Source organism: Scardinius erythrophthalmus (assembly GCF_964197995.2).
Source record: "Scardinius erythrophthalmus genome assembly, chromosome: 20".
Lineage (NCBI taxonomy): Eukaryota > Metazoa > Chordata > Actinopteri > Cypriniformes > Leuciscidae > Scardinius > Scardinius erythrophthalmus.
The window spans coordinates 3,626,254-3,649,486 of record NC_138240.1 but is presented as its reverse complement, the minus strand read 5'-3'; the positions used below and the strand labels follow the sequence as shown (position 1 = coordinate 3,649,486).

General features: G+C 37.9%; 1 protein-coding gene across 1 annotated transcript; it reads right to left on the bottom strand.

The window, feature by feature from the left end:
* Positions 1-278: 278 nt before the first annotated feature.
* Positions 279-23,233, bottom strand: adra1aa (adrenoceptor alpha 1Aa). Its single transcript, XM_081348434.1, has 3 exons — positions 23,056-23,233; positions 14,672-16,401; positions 279-2,788 (listed from the first exon to the last, which is right to left on the bottom strand). Exons 2-3 carry the CDS (start codon positions 15,594-15,596, stop codon positions 2,277-2,279), a joined length of 1,437 nt encoding a protein of 478 aa, XP_081204560.1. The 5' UTR covers positions 15,597-16,401; positions 23,056-23,233; the 3' UTR covers positions 279-2,276.

Sequence of the window (23,233 nt, the reverse complement as noted above, 5' to 3'; positions counted from 1 at the left end):
CGTTTCCCGAACATCCCAATCATCTCATTTCTCGTGTACTTTCACAGGCATATAAACCCCCAAAATATTAAAAGTAAACACAGTTCTTATTTATTTCTCATCCTTGATGGTTACAGCATGACACATTTCCATGTAATTGTGAATAGCCGCCCGTCACTAGGGGAATGTGTGTGTCCACTGCTGGAATATCATAGAAACCATGAAAACATTCTCATGAGTCGTTCCGGGCGCTATGCTATAAGTGGGACGCTTTATCAGAAGTTATTCCCAAAACGTTTGATTCAGTATGTTTTATTGGATATTATCCATATTGGAATCACATGATTTTCTTTCATTTGAGAAACAAACACAATAACAGAAGTGCCACTTTTTATAAGGCATTTAAGCAACATAAGTTGGTCGTTTTGAGGTCATTACATATTCATTGTTATGGTCAAGTATCAATATCACATGGAAATTTGTGCATTTTCCAGATCACAGTAATAGAAAAACAAATTATGGGAAGGGTGACTGTTAGTCCCACGGTGAAACACATGGAAAGCCGTGTCTGACACTCGTGGAGCCATCTTTAACGTAGCAGGTGTGCACAGATAATAAGGTGACCATGCAGGAATACCAAAAAGACACACTGAGGATCAATTCTCTGTTCACAATGTGCATCACGATTAATCGTGGTCACATGGGTTTTCTGTAAGACTTTTTGATTATACTCAATGCAAACAACCAATGGCCATTAACTGTAGTGCAATTTCAGAAACTGAACTGGTGAGCGAGCATTCGAAAATATAATATTCTTTTCTTTTTTACATATATAGAGACACTCATCAAACATTGGTAAAATAACTGCAGTCAATAATAATAATAATAATAATAATAATAATAATAAAAATTGCTGGTATTTATCATCACAGACCCATGCAGAATGATGTCCACCATAATTTCCGAGCAAACAAACACGTGCACTGCCTCCTTTTAAAGGAATAGTTCACTCAAACATGACTTTTCTGTCAGTATTTGTTCATGCTCATGTCATTCCAAGCTTAAAAGCATAAAACAATGTGCCCATGTTTGTCAAACTCTAAAAAAAGACAAAAAAAGACAATAAAAGCAGCATAAAATAGTCCATAAGACTTGTGCGTTATATATTCAACATCTTGTGAAGAACATGATAGCTTACCGAGTTAAACCCTATAAAGCCTACTGTATCATAAATGTCTAAGGCCTCTTAATCATCAGCATGATCAAAACTGCTGTAAAACCTGTTGCACACAATCTACATGGCTTCTGTCGTCTGATTGATCGTTTGTACTTTTTGGCAAGAAAAAGGCCTTTTTGTATAGCCTACAAGTAAAAACATTCCTCTTTTGTGTCTTTTTGCTGTGAAATTAACGTTTTTTTATCAAGTAAACGTAAGAATAACTTTAATATTGTTGGTAATATTTGAAGATGAACACTTGCTGGACTGAAGCAACTCAGGTTTACTTGATTATCCATACATTTTCCTTTAGAAAAATCATGTTCAATTGTGTCAAATATGATCCATCAGGCTTTTAAGGAAGGTTTATTTGTTGTTTTGCATATGCTTTAAAACTAAAACTGATCATTAAACTAAGCATTTAAATATCATCTTTTTAAGACATTGCAGATATAGAGTGATGACTGATATTTATATGCATGTTATGTAAGTATCTGCTGTACTGTTATAAAGATCTCACTGATTTACATTACAAGCATCAGAATTTCATGTTTTTGGTCATATCAGCATCTGCACCAAATTGCAAATTTTTGCTCAGTTTGAGCCTCTGAATATTAAGAAAATTGTGAGCTCGATATTCTCATATTAGCAATAAAAGCCTGATGTATCAAATATGATACAAAACATATGCAAACTTTTTTTCCAGATTTTGTTCCATTGCAGTAATTAGATTTGTTCTGACTATTATTTCATAATTCAGGCTTTACAGGGTTAAGTCATTTCCCTCATTTCCCTCCGTTGAAGCTGCGAAACCTCATGCGTTTTAATCCACTGACTGTCAGTTGACAGGTTTCGAACAACATGAGGGTGAGTAAATAAAGACAGTTTACATTTAATGGTAAACTGTCCCTTTAATAAGCATCAACGGCGTTGCATCAGCTTTTAATATTCCCAGCGCAGATCGTTTCAACTCAAAGCGTCTGGCTTTTCTTCATCAGTTTGTGTTCTCGAGTCTGAGACTCAAGTGGCATCACAGTCAGAGTGAGTCTCCTCAGAGAGATTTCCCCAGCGTGCCGCTCATTCACACCGCATCCCCGTCCTCACACAGCGAGAGCTGATGGATTTTGATGACGGGAAGCGAGTTGTGCGCAGGCGGTTCGGGCTGTGGCGAGTCCATTACCACGGTGCAACACGTCCTCAGCAGGTTCTTACCACACATTCCCGCCACTTTGGCTCCCACGCTGACCCCGGTCGTCCCCACCGACGAGGTCCGGGACGGGGCTTGCCACTCCCTGGAGGAGGGGCTGCGGGACATCACTATAGAAGAAGACGGGCTCAGATGGGACGGATTGTCACGGCTCGACAGGCCGAGGATCTGAGACTGGCCGTGCCGAGGACTGGTCTGGTACAGCGGGTGGGACGGCGTCGATCTCTTGCGGAGGCAGCGCGCACCCAACACACTCAGGAAGGCTTTCTTAAACTCCTGACTGGAGCAGGGGTAGATGATGGGGTTGATGCAGCTGTTGAAATAGCCCAGCCAGAACGTTATCTTGAAGACTGTTTCCGAGGGTCTGTACGTTGGGAAGATGGAACCTAGACAGACGAAGAAGGGATTTTACATCATTAAATGTTTACTTGATGTTTTCAATAATCATTAACGAGTTAGTGATATGCAAAGCTGAATGTTCAGCATCATTACTCCAGTCTTCAGTGATCGTTCAGAAATCATTATAATATGATGATTTGCTGCTCAAGAAACATTTCTGATTATTATCAATGTTGCTGCTTCGTATCTTTGTGAAAACTGTTGATCTTTTTTTTCAGGATTCTTTGATGAACAGAGAAGTTCAAAAGAACAGCATTTATTTGAAATTGAAATTGAAATCTTTTGTAACATTATTAATGTCTTTACTATCACTTTTGAACAATTTAATGCATCCTTACTGAATAGAAGTGTTTATTTCTTTTTTTTTTTTTTTTTTTTAATCATACTCTACCCAAACTTTTGAACAAGTGTACAATCAGTGACAGTGTTTACATTAGGGCTGCACGATACTGAAGAAAAATGCGATATTCGACATGCGAAACGATAATGCTTGAAGTGTGTAAAATAAACTTAAATTATGTTTAAAATATATTTACAATTATATAACCGACATACGTGTTTCACATTGTTTTTGTGACAAGAAAACATCCCTACAGCTTCTGAAAGTGAACATCAGTGTTTTACTGTGGCATAAGAAATGCTATTTTAACATCAGTGTAAACCACGGGTTCAGGAAGGCCTACATTAGGGTTATTTAACAACAGAAACTGAATAATCACATGTAAAAATAATGATTGATTATGTGTCTCAACATGGTAGATGAAGAGGAGACATCAGATGAAATGTAAATATTATGAAAAAATGAATTGGATAATGAGCACTGAAGAAACAAGCAGGTGAGTTTCCATGCAAAGTAAAACCAGTTCCCTGATGAAAGAACAGTTTCAGGTGTGTCCATGTCTCTACACTGTCTGCGTAATAATCTGACCACATCCAGTAAAATACATCTGGATTCGGATCATAATGGATTACCAATCGATAAATTAAATAAGGCTCTTAAAAGGTTTCAGCTGTTTCACTCTCTGTGAAAAAGATGGGAACGATTAATGGGACCTGAAATGAATAATATAAGGAGCAGAAAATGAGAAAGGTTATGTCTGGAAACGAGAAAAACGCGTGAATGCTTCTGAAAGCATCTTTCTCACCACCGCCGTCTCCCTCCGTGTGACAGGACAGATAACCACGTCATGCGTCACAATGCCGGCCAAGTCTTTTTATAGAATCTGATCTGATCTCTCGCTGGAACGTTCCTCCGTTAATCAAGGTTAATAGTTTTATTCAAATTGCCATCATAAATCCGGCTCAATATGATCAGAGAAGGACCCTTCAGAGGAAAGGAATTGTTCAGCGGACACAGGCACAGAAAAGAGAATTTACATGGGGATATATTTAACCGTTCACACACCCGATGGATTTTTCTAATGCAATGTCGGCCGTAACATTAAAAGAATTAAAGTGTCTAGCAAAGCCACTTGGCCTAGAGACGCAGCATCTGTCTTCAGAGCATCTCGTAACACACTTTAAGAGCGAGTCTAGAGGGGCTTTTACGCACACAGGGTAGAAGATAAAGGAGAGCTAGAGACTGTTAGACGGGGCTTTGGGGATAGTCTCTGAACGACACAATTTAATCATTACTATCTGCAGGCTTAACAAGAGGAAGAGCTTAAACTGAGGTTCAGTCATCTACATTTCAGTGACTGTCCACCGGTGACGTAACGTTACATATTTCACCTCGAAATTTCGTTTTTATTTATTTTGCATGAAGAAAATTAATACTACTTTTATAGGACCATTAACACTTTTGGGTTTGTGAAATTATTTTCATGACAATTAAACAATTTTTAACATAAATTCTCATCATACAGTTTTTTTTATTCGCTTTGGTACTATTTTCACAAGTTAGGTGCACATTTTCCAAACTCTTAGTGCTAATATCACAACAGATCATCAAAAGTGCACTTTTTTCAAACATTTCATTATGTTTTCAATTGTGTTAGTACAATACACAAAATCACAAAGTATCCTTTCCACAACACAAAATAAGTGTTTCATCTTGTTTCATTCACAGTAACTGCCTTTCATAAAGCTCTTACTACCAAACTTTTGATTTGCATCTCTTCTTGTTCAGTTTAATACATTTGTCTATTATTTAATCCAAATGATCTTAATGGTTAATCAATGAATCATTTGGTACACCTATAGATTTCAATAGATATTGATTCTATATACAGTTTCTATAGAACTTGTTTGCAATTTCGGATATGGAAAACCAAATGTAATGAATTATTTTTACATAAGTGATTTATAGATAATAACCTCCATCATGTTCAAAGTGTGTGAACACGCATGTGTGTGTGTGTGTGTGTGTGTGTGTGTGTGTGTGTGTGTGTGTGTGTGTGTGTGTGTGTGTGTGTGTGTGTGTGTGTGTGTGTGTGTGTGTGTGTGTGAGAGAGAGAAAGATACAGAGAAATTTGCCATTTGTGCAAATACTGTAAAGCAGAATAGAGTATAAGGGAGAGGAGACATTAGATTGATCAGAGAAGCATCAGTAGAAGGGAGACAGATGGCATCAAATACAGCATTTTACATTACAGTATGTACGCCATGTGATACTGTCAACATGGTAGAGACATGGTAGTTAGATTACTGTAACTCAACCTTCATCTGTAAAGGTCCACTACAGTATATTCAGTCAAATAGTCAAAATCATTTACTGTATTCATTGCCAGCAAACTCTGTTCTAGCACAGAACATCATGGCTGTGCTTCATCACACCTTTTGATAACACACTGGATAGATACTATTACAAACATGGATAAAATTACATAAGTTAGGTTATGCACGTGTATTTTCTAATGTGGCATAGCCTGTATTACTGTAATTAATTCAGCAAAAACGGTGATTTGAAATATGTATCTTGCATTGTTTGCTGTTGAATGAGCTGATTGTTAAAAGTACTAAATTGAAAGAAGATCATACAGTTGTGTTTCTGTGATTAAACCAAATGTTCTCATTACACATTACAATAATCATGTGTTTGAAACAATGATTATGTGGACTGAAAACTTGTGCAACTGACTGAAAGCATTACATCAGGTTTTGAAAGAATGACTAGCTGTGTTACAAGTGTGATCAGTTTGGATTTTTGTACTAAGAGTTTTGAAAATGCACACCTTGTGAAAATAGTACCAAAGCGAATAAAAAAAACTGTAATATGTATTGAAAAATGTATAATCATATTAATTATATAATAAATAAATATTTTTATAATTTTTACTTTAAAAAATATATAAATAAATGTACATTTTATTAATTAAAATGCCCCATAGATAGATAGATAGATAGATAGATAGATAGATAGATAGATAGATAGATAGATAGATAGATAGATAGATAGATAGATAGATAGATAGATAGATAGATAGATAGATAGATAGATAGATAGACAGACAGACATACAGACAGACAGACAGACAGATAGATAGATAGATAGATAGATAGATAGATAGATAGATAGATAGATAGATAGATAGATAGATAGATAGATAGATAGATAGATAGATAGATAATTTTACTTTAGTCTCTTAAAAAAATATATATATATATATATATATATATATATATATATATATAATTTTTTTTTTTTTTTTTTTTTTTAGTCTTGTTAGATGTGAGATTCGTCCAGCTACTGATGGTCCTCGCAATTGTTGTTCAGGAGTCACAGTGTGTTTTAATGTACAAAGAGAGAAGAAAATATAAAATTGGAAAAATTAAATGACTGATGTTCTATCCCGAGTGATGCATGTGGAAATATAAATAGTGGATCTGACTAAATGATGCGTCAAATTGAAGGAAGTCAAAATGAGAAAACAAAAGCGATTTTGTCCGAGACCCATAATGATAATGACTGAAACACAAACGCTTTCTACTGGGAAAGTGTGTTTCCTCGAGTCAGACCCTGAGACTTTCTGTGCGACTGTGGCTCTCGTAAAAATCCTGAGCAATGAAAGTGGTTGTTTATCAGGTCAGATTCCATCAAAAGTTATGTCCTCAGCGCACTGAGGTGTGGTTTAAAGCTCTTTACGAGGCGTAGAGGATGGAAAGAAACAACCTTTCATCTGATGCTAAATCAAGCCACCAGGTCCTGCTGAAGCGTCACATTTCATATGCATAACAGCACTGTCCTTGACTGCTGGAACGACTGTTAGTCATCATTAGAAAGGGTCGCTGGGCTTATCCGGTGTTGTCAAACATTTCTGTAAACAACACACAAAGACCTCTGACACGGCCGCACGTTGCAATCAGTGCAGTCTGAATTGACTGTGCCATTTGTGGCTGGACATTTCTGCAGTTGTTCCCAATAATAAGACTCATGAGCCCCTTTCACACAGAGATTCCGGAAAATACACGGATAAAGTGACCCGGGATTTGACCCGGGTTCGTTTACATGGTTCGAATTACGTGGGAGCCAGTGGGAGCTGAGCTCCCATAGAGAGAGGATGAGCTCCCATGAAAGCAGTAAAATCATACACCTGTGGGGGTCTCTAAAAATCATCAGCACCACAAATAAAGCACTTTTTCCTTCAGACTACTGTAGCGTGACTTAAAAGATAGGACAAGATGGAACACGTGGATCTCGCGGGGTTCTCGGATCGTCATCACACTACATCCTTGTGCTTCGCTTTCTGCCAGGACTTTTACTGACTTTTCTCATCTCACAGAAGTGACGTTAACGTCCGATCTAGCAGAAGCATAACCCATCAGGCAAGTGTTAAATGGCCACGTGTTAAAAAATAGTCGGGTTTAAATCGGGCTCATAATTACAGTTAATGTGTCGGGCCGGGCCGGGCTCGGACACAACGTGCACATGCACGCGCTCGGGTAGGGTCGGCTTGATTTTTTGGGCCCGATCTAAGCTCTAACTCTAAATAGCCTACCGGTAGGTTCAAAGTCTCTGTGCTTGTGTGTGTGTGTCTCATGGCAATGCATATCCCATGTTGACTGCTTTAAAATGCAATGTTTGAGAGATGCTTCTGGTGTTACATCTAATATGTTGTATAGTCAAGTGTTTTATGGATATTGATAACATTGCTTCTATGTAGGCTACCTGGTCATTGCTGTTGGTTATGTTTAACGTGATGATTACGTGCTGCGCGAATAGAGTATACGATTATTATAAATATACGTACTGTAGGCTAATAACCCTCCCATGCATTTCATATGCCCCCCTTAAGACTGAGGTCTGGCGACGGCACTGCACACACCACGCCTGCTCATAGGCTACCTTTTTTTTTTTTTTTCAAAGAGACCCCCATCATAATTTGAACCCTGTTCGTTTAATTTGGGTTCATTCACATTGCCAGTGATTTTCCAGAATCAGAGTGCGTTCACACACATCCCGTAAAGACACGAGACATCGATGTGACTTGTAATGTCTCAGCAGCGTCTTAAGGTTGCTTATGAGCTGCGATTTCTCTCTCGAGAAACCACGCTTGTGTATTTTTTTCTCTGATTCGATCAAAAACTTGCGCATTATGTATTGTTTCACTATCTGGCGTCAGCGTCATCGCTACGACACGGCATTATTACGGCTTTTGTTCACACAGCGCACGTTCCAGGACTGAACACGGCAATGTTACAAGGTCCCCAACCCGGCATCGATGCCGCCATCAATCCCGGGTCGTGTCTGCGTTCACACAGAAGGCGTTCTGGCAATTTACCGGCAATTTACCGGGATCATCGTGCTGTGTGAAAGGGGCTATGGACTGAAGTCATCAGGCCCAAGTATTTTTTTTTTTGAAAAATCATGAGTATCAAATATGATCCATCAGGCTTTTGAGAAACGCTTATTTGTACATCATTGTATTGCATTGCATTATACGTTTAAAAACTACAGAGCTTTTGATTTTTTTTTATAAAAGTATCCACTGGCTATAATTTCATATTTCAGTCTTTACAGGGTTAAACTATTACCCTCTAAATATGTGGTTACAGTCTTGCAAAGTACCAGTTGCTATCATTACTAACCTAAAAGCACTACATGATTTACTTCAGTAAGTTTGTAATATGCTTCAATCATTTCCAAGTCAGTTCTGGTGTTTTTATTCACATTTGAAATGTTAAAGAATTGAAGGTCAATGCAATAACGGCCTTATGAAAGTGTTGTAACGACTGAGACAGTCAGACACATAACTATTTGTTACATTTAACAAATAAGCTTCAAAGCCCAGTCTTAGGAATGAAACATCCCCCCAAAAGAGACAAGAGAGCAGGAAAGGTTTCAGTCGCCAGGGTGAAGCTCAGATAAGAAGTCTTCATTGCTGTGAAAAATGTGACCATGTGGTCAAGACCTAGGCCATAGGAAAGACATACAGACCTTAAAACAGAGTTTCCTGCATTAATTTATCAACGAACTGATCTATAAATGAACATCCCAGAACATTTTGTGAACGATTTACTGTCTTGTGTAATGTCTTTTAATACTATTATTTTTTGCTACTGTGTAAATAGAATCAATGGTAAATGTAACCACCTATACCAAGTTTGGTCTCTATAAATTGGTACTTTGAAGATCGAAATGATATGATATGTTGATAGCTGCACATATTAGTATTACAAGAATCTTTCATATTTTCTTCATCAGCAACCAATCCAGCTGAGCACGATTGAAACAAAAGGTCCATAAATTGCCAACAGAGGAATTTTCCCGCTTGGAAATTCCACCTTTCTCATTGGTCAAGCAAACCCAGAGAGGTGGGACCTTTCTCGGGCTTTATTAGAGACAAATTCACAGTGACCCTCTCTTCTTTTCCTGGTTTCTACTGCTGCTTCTTTGGGTTGATGTCTGCGGGGAATTTCTTCATTCCACCATACCAAAAAACTGCAACTTTACCATCAATTAATGGACAACCATCAACTCTTCCGACTTCCTCCCTTCTCCTGGTTGCTCTGCGTGGCTTCTCTGGCCCAAACCATTCGAGTTCGTCACCATTTTTTTTCTTCAACACGGAAGAAATCGTTTGAAACTCATGGAACCATCAAAACCCGTCTTCAGGAACTTCACGAAATGCTTTCACTGCAAAGGCCATGCAAGTATACATTTAATGAGGTGCTCTGAAAATAATATGCTGATGGGTCTTTTCATAGTTAGATGGATCTTTTCCATAGTCCCATTTCCTGCTTCCGGTTTCATACTGTCACTGTGTGTATGTCACATTATGTGTGTAGATTAGTTATGCCTGTAATTTAGTTAATAAAACTTGAACACAATATATATTTGGTTCTGATTCTCTGCTTGCAACAAAGTTTATTTTATGATTTAGATTTTGACAACAGGCTCTTAGTAGTACTGTACAGTAAGAAAGACATTTCCCTTCCCCAGAAATGAACATTTCTTAGAATTAATAAACAATTAACACTGAGTGTTCACGGGTTGATTGATTGTAATATTAATTTTACTACATTAAATTAATTCAGTTAACAGATCCAAATATTCATAATGAACTATTACAAGTTATGATTATTAATATTTATTTTGAGCTAATTTTGCTACAGTGTATATCACTGCACCACACCACATTAGTCAATCAATATTTTATGCCAAGAAAAAAAGTCTATCAAATTTTTATTATGATTTTTTTCCATCCATTATTATATAAACAAACTAATGAGCTTGATAACACATAATCATAGTGAAATACTGATCAATTGTAAAAAATAAAATAACTTAAAAATATTTTAATGATCTCACATCCTCAAATAAATATGAAGTTTGAAAGATGCCACAGAGAAAGTGGAATTGTCATAATTGTATTATTTAAAAAAAAAATCACACTTTTTGTATTTCTGAAGTTTAATCTCAAATAATGTGACTTATTTTAGCACCCTGTTCATTATATCAGTAAGTCATGGATACACAAATGCCACTGTTTGAGAATGATCCGACTGCTCTCAAAAAGTTGTAGACGTAAAACGTTTGCCTGTGCTTTTCTTAATGTCAAGCCACCGCTGCTCTTTAATATTAGCTCTGATGTAATATTAACCACAGTAGATACTGATGCCTATTATTTATTAAAGCCTCACAGATCCCTACTGCATTTTATGTATATCCACTGTGCAAATGCTTCAAAAAATACAGGATGACTGAGCTCGTTTTCAATTTAATTTTTTCAGCCTGAGTAGTTTAGTACCTCCCGCCTCATTCCCCGTGGGCCCTTGTCAAGGCAAATGATCAGAGAAAAGAGAGAGTTTAAGCCATGTGAGAATTTCAGACATGAATTCAATGTTAAAGATTGACTCATGCTGTCTGACGCAGGTTTAACTGGATATATATGGTACATAGAGCACAAGTCTAGGAGTCTCTAAGAGAGCTTGTTCACACACTAACAAACCCTGAAACAGACTTGGCTACAGGTGATAAAAACATGCAGGGGTGCGGTTCCCAAAAGCATCGTTAGCCAATAGCCAACTATGGTCGCAAGTTCTGTCGTTGCCAACATAGGCTGCGTTTAACTCCACTTTTAGACATACACTCACGAACTTCTCCCCAGGGAATCCCCACCGCCATTTTGAAGTGCGTTCAACTTCGTCAAATGGCCGAGGGAAATGTATTTGGAACGACCGAGCGAGTACTCAACATGTACACTTCAGGCAGATCCATAGACCACAATTCAACATGATTGTAACTTCACTGCAGATCACGCTTAATTTCCACCCCAACACTCTAGTGTATGATATTGAAGTCATTTTGACATTTGACCGCATAATACTTGTGGCTGCCTTAAGTTGACTGTTTTTGCTTTTTTGTTTGTGTCATTTTTTATATTTTCTCCAACAGCAAAAGCATATAGTACAGGCCTATAGAATGGTTCGTCAAACAAATTCATAAGGAAAACAGGTAAATAATAAATCATAAAAACTTGCCATTTTTTGGTAATTATTTGTAACATTTGTGCAAATTCTAAGTGATTTTTTTTAAAGCCTATATATATATATATATATATATATACATACAGTATCAGTTTAAATGTAAACACTGTTTTTTTAGGGATGCAGAGTAAAATTGTATACTTATGTCACAATTTAAAATTAATATATATATATATATATTTTTTTTTTTTTTTTTTTTTTTTATTATCATTAGGCAGGGTTATTATAGTTAACTGAAACTACAACAAGAAAATTACTAAAACTTGGGACAGATGATGATGAAAATGGTGACAGAAAATATAATATCCCTGTTATATGACACCAAAGGCAATCTAAATGTAAAATAGAGGAAGCCATTAAATAAAAATAAAATGTAAATATCTAAATGATATACTACTGATATATCGCAAAGAAGATTTAACAAATTAAGAAATAAGAAATAAACAGAGCAATTCCAATAGGGTCCTCACATCATCAGTGCTCGGGCCCTAAAAATGAGTGTTCACCCATGCAAAACTTGTTGCTATGCGGTTGCTAGGGTGTTCTCACCGGTGGTTGCTTACTGACTCTAATAAACACTCTTAACCCTTTATAAAAATCCATAACTATTGTGCATGCACAATTATAATATGGTAAACTGTTTACCGTGGTGATTTTGCCCTGGCTGCTATATATAAGTCATTGTGTTCATGCAGTATTATCACACTGACTTTAATGCAGTGGATGGTCTTGAGACACAGCCAGGCTTAAAAGGAAGAATGTCTGTCCGAAGGGCAAATCCGTCATCCTAATACCCACGTTGGTCAGCAAAATCCCCCCGATAATATACTATACAGTATGTCTCCACCTCACAGCATCTACATGAAATCTTTCTGCCCCGGGCTTCCAGTGGATTCTGTGATGAAAACAGTATGTAATTACTTTACTGGGAAAACAATTAACTTGTTGTTTTTAATTATCACGGATTAAACTGCGACTTCATCATGAATGCAAAATGTCTCTCTGCTCCACCGTGAGATGCTATACATGCAAAAATAGAGTCGCATCGATCACCGTAACATTAAACGAACAACTTTCCTATTGAACGCAGTGTGTTAGATTTCACTGCTACAAATGTGGTTGCAGAGCGAGAGCGCTGACTGAGTCATGCTTATAAGGTCATTGAATCCCCTGAGCTTTATTAAACGCTCTATTATATGCAATTTAATGCCAGTTAATTAGCAAGCATTTCAGAATCGTGCAAATCGTGTTTCTTACAAATCGACATGCAGATTTATAATCATTTTTGTGTCCTTTTGTGTTAAGAGACTCCCACAGATTCATAATACTATGCTTATTTGTTTGCATTGGCTTTCCAATAATACTATTTACTGGAATCTTAGTTTTTTTCCTGACCAACTCTATTTTGTGGTTTAACTCGGACTGACCTTGAACCGAAAGGTCTCACAAGAGCCCTATTGCAGGGGTGGGAAATATAATAACAGCGCAAAAATTCATATCTGGGGAACTCAAGAAGCTCTGCTGTGCATTAAGAGAATTACTGATTGTTCTGACTCTCTGTGAAACTCATTTCTAGAGCCAAACTTATTGCGAGAACACTCTTGACCCTGTTGTCTGAGAGAACGATCGAAAATGAAGGTTTAAACAAACATCTTTTAAACCACTGGAATAACAAACACTTCAGCTGCACTATAAGATTTGTGGAGCCACAAGCGAGTTGATTCTTTCGACCTGTATACAGGCTTAAATTGCGAGATTAACCATGAGCGTACATGCTAAATATTTTCCTGATCTTCTCCATTCTCCACATGGCAGCATGTCACCCTCTTGAGGCAATTATTTTCCCATCTTCTAGCACTTGGAAAAAGTGCATCTCTGTGCATCTGAATCTCAGACAGGAAACCTAAAAAATGTCCCTGTGCATATCTGTTAACTTACTTCTGTCAAGAAAAAGCATGAAAATCACACATGCAGATATTTCACACAATGCAAAGAGAATCTCAGCTCAGGGTTATCTAAAACTCTTCCTCGTTTAATGACCTTCAATCTTATCGTAATTCAAACCACACTGTCCACTGACAAAGTCCTTTTTGAGGTAAGTTGGTTCACTTGGTGGCCATCTTGGAAACGCAGTGCACAGTATAACTCCTATCAATCTGAACGGGGAAATGTCGACATCTCTTAATCTTTGCCATGCTTTACATTTCAATAACACAATTCAAAATCGGCAATACAATCGGGCAAAAATGACTTAACTCTTCCGGATAATGCACATTCTAGATCAAAAAGAACAGGCCGTCGTGCTTTTGCCAAACAATCTCTTTTAAAGGTCATTCTAAAAATATGGTGACAAACTTTCACAAATAGTGAAGAACAGTTGCATATAAAATGCCTCATTAAATAATTTCACACTATATTGTTTTGCACATTGTGATAAAAGCAAAACTGTGAAAAGAGAAAAACAAAATAATTATATCAATTATTTTAAAAGAAAATTGTCACTTTTTTTCAATGATTTTGTCAATGTTAAAAACGTGTTTTGAAAAAATACAAAAGCTGTGGACAAATACTTACAATGGCGAAGTTCAGAAGAAGGAAATAATGGGCTGTTAGTTTTTGCACAGATGTAACTAATTTATGTTTAATTTAATTTGCATTTGGTTTATTTAAACATGTCATTGGCGTGACATTGTTTAATGTTAGTAAGAAAAATTCTAATTGGGGAAAAAGATTTAAAATAAAGAAGAAAAGTCAGAAAATCATGTTTATTTTGGAGAATGATCCTTAACCGAAAGATAGGACTCCCTTTTTTTACAGGTAAAAATAATTTTTTTTTTGAGTCAAAGACATTTTTGGCTTAGATTTTCCTCAGTCAGAGATATCTACACTTCCAAAATGCTGGTATTTGCCTATAATCAAATGTAAAAAAATGAGACACTTACTGATCGGAAGAACCAGGAAAAACGGAAGCCAACAAAGGATAAAGCATCCAACAACGATGCCCAGGGTCTTAGCGGCCTTTTTTTCCCGTGAGAACTTGAGCAGACGCAGTGTGAAGTTTGTCCGGTTGCGCAAAGCCTCGTCCTCGGACACCGTCGCGTTCCCTCTGTGTATCCGCAAGGTTACGGCCTCGGCGGCGTGATCAGACTTTTCCGTTAACTGTCCACTAATCAGTCCTCGAGTCTCCCTCCTTGCGACCACGTACACGCGGCAATACATTGACAGAATCACCACCATTGGAAGGTAGAAGGACCCCAATGCGGAGAAGATGGCGTAGCCGAGTTCCTCGGTTATCTTGCATATGGATTCGTCCTCTGGCGCCGGTTCCTTCCAGCCGAAAAGAGGTCCAATGGAGATGGTGATTGATAAAGCCCACAGAACAATGAGTGCAAGCAATGCCCGTCGCTCCGTCATGATGGACGGGTACTGCAAAGGATAGCTAACGCCAATATAGCGGTCCACCGAGATCACGCACAAGCTCATGATGGACGCCGTACAGCACAGGACGTCCATGGCCGCCCAGACATCACAAAACGTCCGTCCGAAGACCCAGCGACCCAGCATCTCAAAGACTGTGGAGAAGGGAAGAACCGTGGTGCTTAGCAGAAGGTCCGCGACCGCCAAGTTCACGATGAAGTAATGCGTAGCCGTGCGTAGATTACGGTGGCAAGCCACAGAGAGGATAACCAGGATGTTGCCCAGAACGCCAAAAACGATGAAGATCGCCAACACCGTTCCCAGAACGACGGCTTTCGTGACGTTCAGCTCCGGGGCGAGAACTTGGCTGCAGTTGCTACAGTTCTCAGAGAATGACTCCGGGGTCATGTTGTCTTTGAGGGGAACCATCTGTTCAAGACTTCCAGGCATTTAATAATGGTCTGATTGTGAGCCACGTGGCATCCAGTTCAGTTTGCACCTTAATATCGGATTCTCTCCAAAAAAAAAAACAGTACTACTGCATTGGCCGTGGAACAAGAAAATCGAGGCATTTCCAGTAGAGCTGTGAGGGAACGTAATGAAATTTAAACTGTCTCATTTCTCATTTCTCAATGCCCTTGATGGGCTTTTAATGATTCGTGGAAAATCGCTGTGGGTGAAAAAACAAACATGGGGGAACTAAACATATTATGCTGAGGAGAACATCAGATTCTTTTGTCATAAAGTCATAAATTCGAAGGATATTTTGACATGTTCATAACCATGTGCAGCTGCAACATCTTCCAGAACAATGACAATGACACAAATGGCATTGTGCTTTCCAGGCATCAGGTTTGATGCATGAGCGATCTGTTTTAGATGTGCATCAATGCATGAATGTGTGAAGGTGTCAAAACGCTCTGCAAACATCCACGTCGCTTTGCACATTCATAAAGCACTGTAAATGTGAAGAAAGGCTTCTCATCTTTTTTGTGCACATCTGCGATGGTTGGAAACAGTCCGCATGGTTCTGGCGGTCACTCGTAGATTCACACTGAAAGTCTGGCTGGTGTCTCTGAGGTTGCAAAGCGGAAACCAAGGACAAAGCTAAAAGCTCTTTGGCATGTGCAAGGGAGATATTTTTAGCTGAAGAGCAGTTCTTGGTGAGTCACACGAATTTTAGGTGAACAGCTTCAATCAGAATAGATTTGGTCGTAAAGCATCCACGCTGGTTCGGTTTGAACACTGTTGAACCCTGAAAAACAGAGAGAGAAAGTTTTATCAGTAAAGTGAATCCATTTATCAGACAGGGAACTTTTAAGCCATTACTCACGCATTATAATGAAGTGTGCAATCGTTTGGCATAAAATTATGAACCAGTTCCAGTGGATGATATATAGATTCATTAATTCATATTTCTCTGATAAAGGACCTGCAAATGGATTTCTCTCCATGAGAGATCCTCACAAAAACAAATGCTTTTATTTATATATTTCTCCTGAAATTATTCGTGATGTCAAACGCAAAATCAAATTGGATAAAATAAAATGAATGGTCACTGTTTAATAGAATAGATGATCAGCCCACGTTTTCCTAGGCAGTACAAGACAAATAACTATAAGTCTAAATAGGGCGTGTTTAATTTTTTGAGTGGAATAAAAGATTATGCAGTCATAACATTCACAATGCAAACTTCTCGGTTCAGCCCATACAGATATTTTTATTGAAACTAAACTGCAAAGACAGTTCAAAATGATGTGTTAAACAATGAGCTAATTAACATATGAACACCCACATTTACATACTGTATTTACACCTGTTTAATATTCAGTGACTTGGCCCATCGTGAACAACAAGCGTGCATTAGTGCAATCATAATAAAGGTCATTTTCATACAGAAAGATGCAGTGGTGACAGTGGTGACGCATTTCTGTACCAGAAGTTAGCAATAGCATCAACCTGGTTCCCTTGACAAAAAGCCAATAGGATTTTGCCATTGACCTTTTGATAATAAGCTTTGAGACCAGGAAATTGATTGATTCATCAAGATAATCTTCACAAATGAACAACTTTTGAAGCCTAAGTACAATCTCCAGAGGTAAAAAATAAATAAAAAAAATTGCTCCATGGTTCAACATCACCATAAGCTTCCAACCACCTTTTCCATCAATATTTACAATCTACAAGTTGGAGAGTTTTGAGTTAAAATAGTTTGCAAGAGCGCACGTATAAACACAACAAGGCTGTGAAAATGTAAAAAAGCGAGTTTCAGATTGGAAGGAAGCCACAGATGCAGAAAACAACCTTTCACAGGGGTTTTAACAAGATTGTGTCCTGTGAGACTCTGGCCAGTTCAGAGCGAAATGAAACAGCAACACACTTTTTTATTTTTTTTGTACATTACAGTCGAGGGAAAAAAAACCTGCGCCCACTGGGCAAAAACACAGACTGACTCAAAATCAGAGAACGTTTTTATGTTTGGCGTTTTCATGCTCTCTAATTCCCACTTTAATCAAGCCAATTCTTGCTGCTTGCCATAAGACACAGAAAAAGCCTAGTAAGTTAAGAAAACATATTTAATAACATTCAAATATTTCATGATTTCAGGCAAATCCTGAGGGACACAACCAAATCAGTTTTCTTTTTTCTGTCTGTCAACAAAGATGTATTGCTTTGTTTCATTTAAGAGATTTTTGGCTTCCTGACCTTTAGAGATCAAAATATTCTGTTCTGTTCTGTCATTCTTCCTCCTTTAACCAGTGTTCTGCCAAAACACATGAGCAGAATCAGACAGACAGAAAAACTAATATTTTTTGCCATCTCCATTTATAATGTTGTCAGAGTAAATTCAGCTGTGCAAAGCTGTGACAGTAGAGTCTGCACACATGCAAACCACTGATCATAAACCGTACACATGCTTCATTAAAAAAAAAGAAGAAAAAACTGATCTTTTTCATTACTATGCTATTATTTTTCCAGATTGACACTAATTACTTCTAATGAGATCGCCTACCATCCGTTTGTGACTCTATCAATTAACTTTGAGAGGAGAAATGCACACAAGCTTAACACTCCTACTCAGGCGCTCGCGTTTCCGACATTAGTCAGAATATTGATCTGATTTCCAGCCTAATGAGGCACAGAGGTGACTCTCGCTGCTGGCTGGACGCTGCCGAGGTGTTAGGACACGAAAATACTCCTGCTGTTCTCCACTGTCAACTGCCTTTTAGAAAACACAAGCTGTGCTGAAACACAAACACTGCATTGTTTTCTTTTGAAACGATCAAACTATTGCACTTTTAAAGCAAACCTATTAAAACATTCTCTTTCTTCTTTAAGACATAATAAGGCATTTTTCATTTACAGTATAAGCCACAGTAAAGTCAACTTATCCATTTGATTGGAAATTAATTAATCAATTTGAAAATGACCAGCATTGAAGTCTGTAACTGCATTTATTGATACTACCGTTCAAAAGTTCAGTAAGATCTTTTTTTTAAAGAAAATAATACTTTTATTCAGCAAAAATGCATTCAATTGATCAAAAGTGAGAGTAAAGACATTTATGTTTCTATTTCAAATGAATGCTTTCCATTCATCAAAGAATCCTGAAAAACAATCACAGTTTCCACAAAAATATGAAGCAGCACGACTGTTTTCAACATTGATGATAATCAGAAATGTTTCTTGAGCAGCAAATCATCATATCAGAATGATTTCTGAAGGATCATGTGACACTTACATTTTACAATATATTCAGTTAGAAAACAGCTATTTTAAATTGTAATAATATTTCACAATATTACAGATTTTCCTGTATTCTTGATCAGAACATAAAAAATATTACCGACCCCAAACTTTTGAACGATGGTGTATACTACAAATGTCTTAAATCTTGGCAGTCAGATCAAATAGTGAGCTGTTCAAAATCATGGATTCTACTTCTGATCTGTTCGTCATCACACTGGAAATGGAAGCTCTAGTTGAGCGCATTGCATTGTGGGATACAACATGCACTGCACATTTTGGCACATCAAGGTATTCTGTGCATACAGAAAAGTCATATGCTAATGTACGCATTTAGATCAGGATTTCACTTCTCAGTGCATGTTGTGCTCTGAAAAGATTATTATTTTTCCCACTCTCCTGGACTTGTCAGAGAGCGTTATTGCATTATGATGAAAGACTAAAGAAAAAAAACAAACAAACAAATAAAATGCATGGATGAATCACGCACAACAATGAATTCATGCCGCCTAAAAAATATGTTTTTAACACAAATCCCCTCGCATTATCTCCCTTCCTCTTCTTTGTGCATGCCAGCATTCATTTCCTCTGTTCCTCTGGCTAAATGCAACTGCCTTATAATCCACACAGGCGAGAGAAACAGAATCCCTTCCTTTTTAACAGACTCAGCGTGATAATAATAGTCAGAGGAATGAGATTGTGGAATGCAGCGTTCATTCAACAGCCATTCCGTCTCTGATCTCCCCATCAGGACATCATACGGCGTCTGACATTTGGGCCTCACCGGAGTGTCGAGTGGAGCTCCACGCTGACAGACCAGCTGTTCAGAGCCTCATCTGGATGGCTTTGAGCTGCCATGCTGCACTGCACACCAGCCCTCCTGCCTGCGCTACACCGTCCTCTCCTGAGCCGCTATCAGTTCACTTATACATATTAATGAGCATCGCTCAATCCCATCGACAAGACTCCTAGACGTAACCTATAGTGAGGGACGCGACTGAAGCACTTGTTGTTTTAGTCCGCCGTGCAAACCGTAAATAAAACTGACAGCCAGATGATTCCCACTAACGTCAGTAAGAAAGCTTGAGCTTCGCCAGACTGGCACCCATATGGTCGAGCACAACAATCGATTCGACAACACAGCTCATCACCTCAGCTAGCAAAAGAAAATCAGCGAGTACTAAAACACATCATTCTTTAATGTAATCTCTCTCCATCTCGATTTATTTATAAGGCACAGTAAAAACAACACTAGTTGACCTCTGTGCTGAACAACATCGACTGAACAAGCTGAAATGAGAGAATAAAATCATGAAGTAAACACAACACAAACACATAAATGATGCATAGACCAGCCCCATTACACTTATTGACAGATTATTGATTTAACCCATAAAAAATTAGGTTTGTTGAAATAAATTCATGTGTTTAGGTTGATTCAGCGATGTTAAATAATATTTTAGTTACATTTAGAATTCAAGCATTTCTTTTAATCTGCAGAACACAAATGATATTTTGATTATTTTATATTATATTTTAAAGGTTTAAGTGGTTTTGTCCATGCACTGGAAGTCAATGAGGTCCAGAAAATCAAAAAAGGACATAAAGGAAGTGAAATTAATATCACTCAAATCAAAACAGTGATCAGTGCGTGCATTTATATAAATAATACCTATAAATGTAATGTCTAATTCAATGTGTTGCTGTATTAAAGTGTTTTTCACTACTCAAACCTCAGTTTTTCCGTGATTTCAACGTGATCAACATCTTTGTTGATCCTGGAACAACAATCCAATCAACCAATCAGATTTGAGGGACAAGTTTACTGGTTACGTTAGGTTTAGGCTTCTCTAGTGAATCTACATCACTGATATTTCACCTGTCATTTCCATCTGATTTTAGGGATAACTTATGTTAAGTTTAGGGGTAGGGATAGGGTTAAGACTATACACATTTGGGACAAGAATGTTGTTCCAGGATCAAAAAAATTTCAGTGATCACAGAATCATCAAAATTTGCAAAGTCAACACGGATTCTTCAGAAGACACGGACTATAGCATGGAGTACCCCCCCCCCCCCCCCCCCCGTTTCAGATGTCTCAGATGTCTCATTAGTAGAGACTCAAAGACCTGAAATGGGTGTGTCAGACAAAGTAGATACTCCAAATGTGTTGGTGGGGGGGAACCAGGACAAGAGAACCACAAAAGAGTCTCTACCATTCATTAACAGATTGTGAAGAAATCAGGGCGGCCTGCGGGTGGTCCGAGAGTCTCACTCATCATGGAAACAGTCGATCCGTTGAGTTTGAGCTCGGTGTTCCCTCCACGGCTGTAGGCCACACTCACTCCGACTGAGATTAAATCACAATTATTGGTCTTTTTTGCCTAGTACTTATCACAGGCCTGCAGGGACGAGCAATAACCGGAGCCGCAGCGCTCTCTCTGTAATCGCCAATGCCACTGGCGAAATGAATGGATACGGTTGCCTGCTTTTACATAAAGAGAGGTAAATATTTAGGCTTCGCCGCTGAAAGGTAATGCCAGTCGAAGCGTACTAATGTACAGGCTTCAAAAAGACAGAAATGAGTCCCGTCACTGGCTCTGTGTTTATGTAGCATCAAAGCGTGAGGGTGAAGAGGGCACGCGGGCAGTGCCATATCTCTGCCGACTGACAGAGCTCAGGTCCACGGCTCTCTACAACATTCATCTTCAGGAGCACGTTATTCTCTCCTCTCTGTCATGAGCGAGAAATAGCGGAATTATTCAAATTGAAGGCGGTCTATGGACATTTGGCAACTACATCTAAAAAACATTATGCAAATATGTATATTTAAGAATCTAATTATAAAAGTTTTAAAATGTCTTATAATGAAATATAAGTTTCTTGTCATTTATATTCATCTTGTTTTTGCTTCACTGGCTTATTTAAACTGTGTGTGTGTGTGTGTGTGTGTGTGTGTGTGTGTGTGTGTGTGTGTGTGTGTGTGTGTGTGTGTGTGTGTGTGTGTGTGTGTGTGTGTGTGTGTGTGTGTGTGTGTGTGTGTGTGTGTACATTATTAGGACAAAATGTCTGAAATCCTTGTCCTTGTGGGGACATTTTTTGGTCTCCGCTTATAAATCATACTAAGTGATGTTTTTTGAAAATGAATTGCAGAGTTTTCTGTTCCCATAAAACATGAAAACACAATGTGTGTGTGTGTGTGTGTGTGTGTGTGTATTTATTGTTTAAATATGGGCAGTCAATGTGAAATATTAAGAGGCTTCTGTGTCTGCATATTAATTAAGAGACGTGGAATATTTGTACTTTTAAAAATGTATTGTTACACTTAAGTACCAAAATAAACCAGCAGAGTAAAAATGTGATTAAAATTAGAGAAACTTTAAAAATATATATGTGAGCAGGACCTTAAAAATGATTTTAAAAAATGTTCATGTAAATCTTAACCTAAAATCTTAATATTGCAACAAAAAGCGTATCTTATTATTAAACAAATTTTTTTAACTACTAATAAAATCTGAAACTCATTAGAACACAATGTAATTAGAATTGGTCTATTTTAGTAAGTGTTAACCATCTGCTCCATGATTACAGCAACAACTGTTCTGCGTATAGTTGCAATTTTGACTAGTCTACAAATGAAAAGCTACACATCTTTATGCATGTGTGTTTATCCTTCTTTTCAGAATATGCACACCACCATAGTGTACATATTGAGATTCAGATTTTTTTTTTTTTTTTTTTTGAGAAGACAGAGTCTAACGAGAAATTCTGCTTTACAATCAAACCATTTTTGCCCCAGTTAATGCAACACAACACGAGTATCCTTTTCATGTTGCCCATCATGCATAAATCATTCTGACAGCTGGAGAGGATGCAGAAATCTCTGGAACACAGCTGATCGATGCATTACATCAGTATGCACCAATACATCCGTTAAACAAGCAAACACACTCAATACCTCATTTTAAAGAGAGTAAACTGAAAGCGACAGCATATTTTGTGAAGTTATCAGAAGCAACCTGTAGACTCACTCCAGCGCACATCTGCCTCCGTTACATCACACGAAGTTTGTGAACGAAAAAAAAATACGTTTTATTCTGTGATGCATAACGATTGCCTGTTCAATACAGTCTAGCAGTTGTACGATTGAATGGACACTCACCTCAGCAGCGTGTCAGCGAACGCGAGGACTCGATCCGGAGGTGTTTGAGTAGATGGACGCGCGCAGCGCGTCTCCGGTTCGTCGTTCCACACTCTCCTGTCATCGCTGTGCAAACAGCTGCAGAGCTCAAGTTCAGCGAGTCAAGTGCAGTTCTGTGTTTCCACACGCATGTTTGAGC

Bases quoted from the DNA above. Each gene is read 5' to 3' on its own strand.
- adra1aa (XM_081348434.1), bottom strand. From the start codon at position 15,596: ATGCCTGGAAGTCTTGAACAGATGGTTCCCCTCAAAGACAACATGACC. The intron at 2,789-14,671 runs GTAAGTGTCTCA...TCGTCTGTCTAG, and splicing joins TTTCCTGGTTCTTCCGATCA to GTTCCATCTTCCCAACGTAC.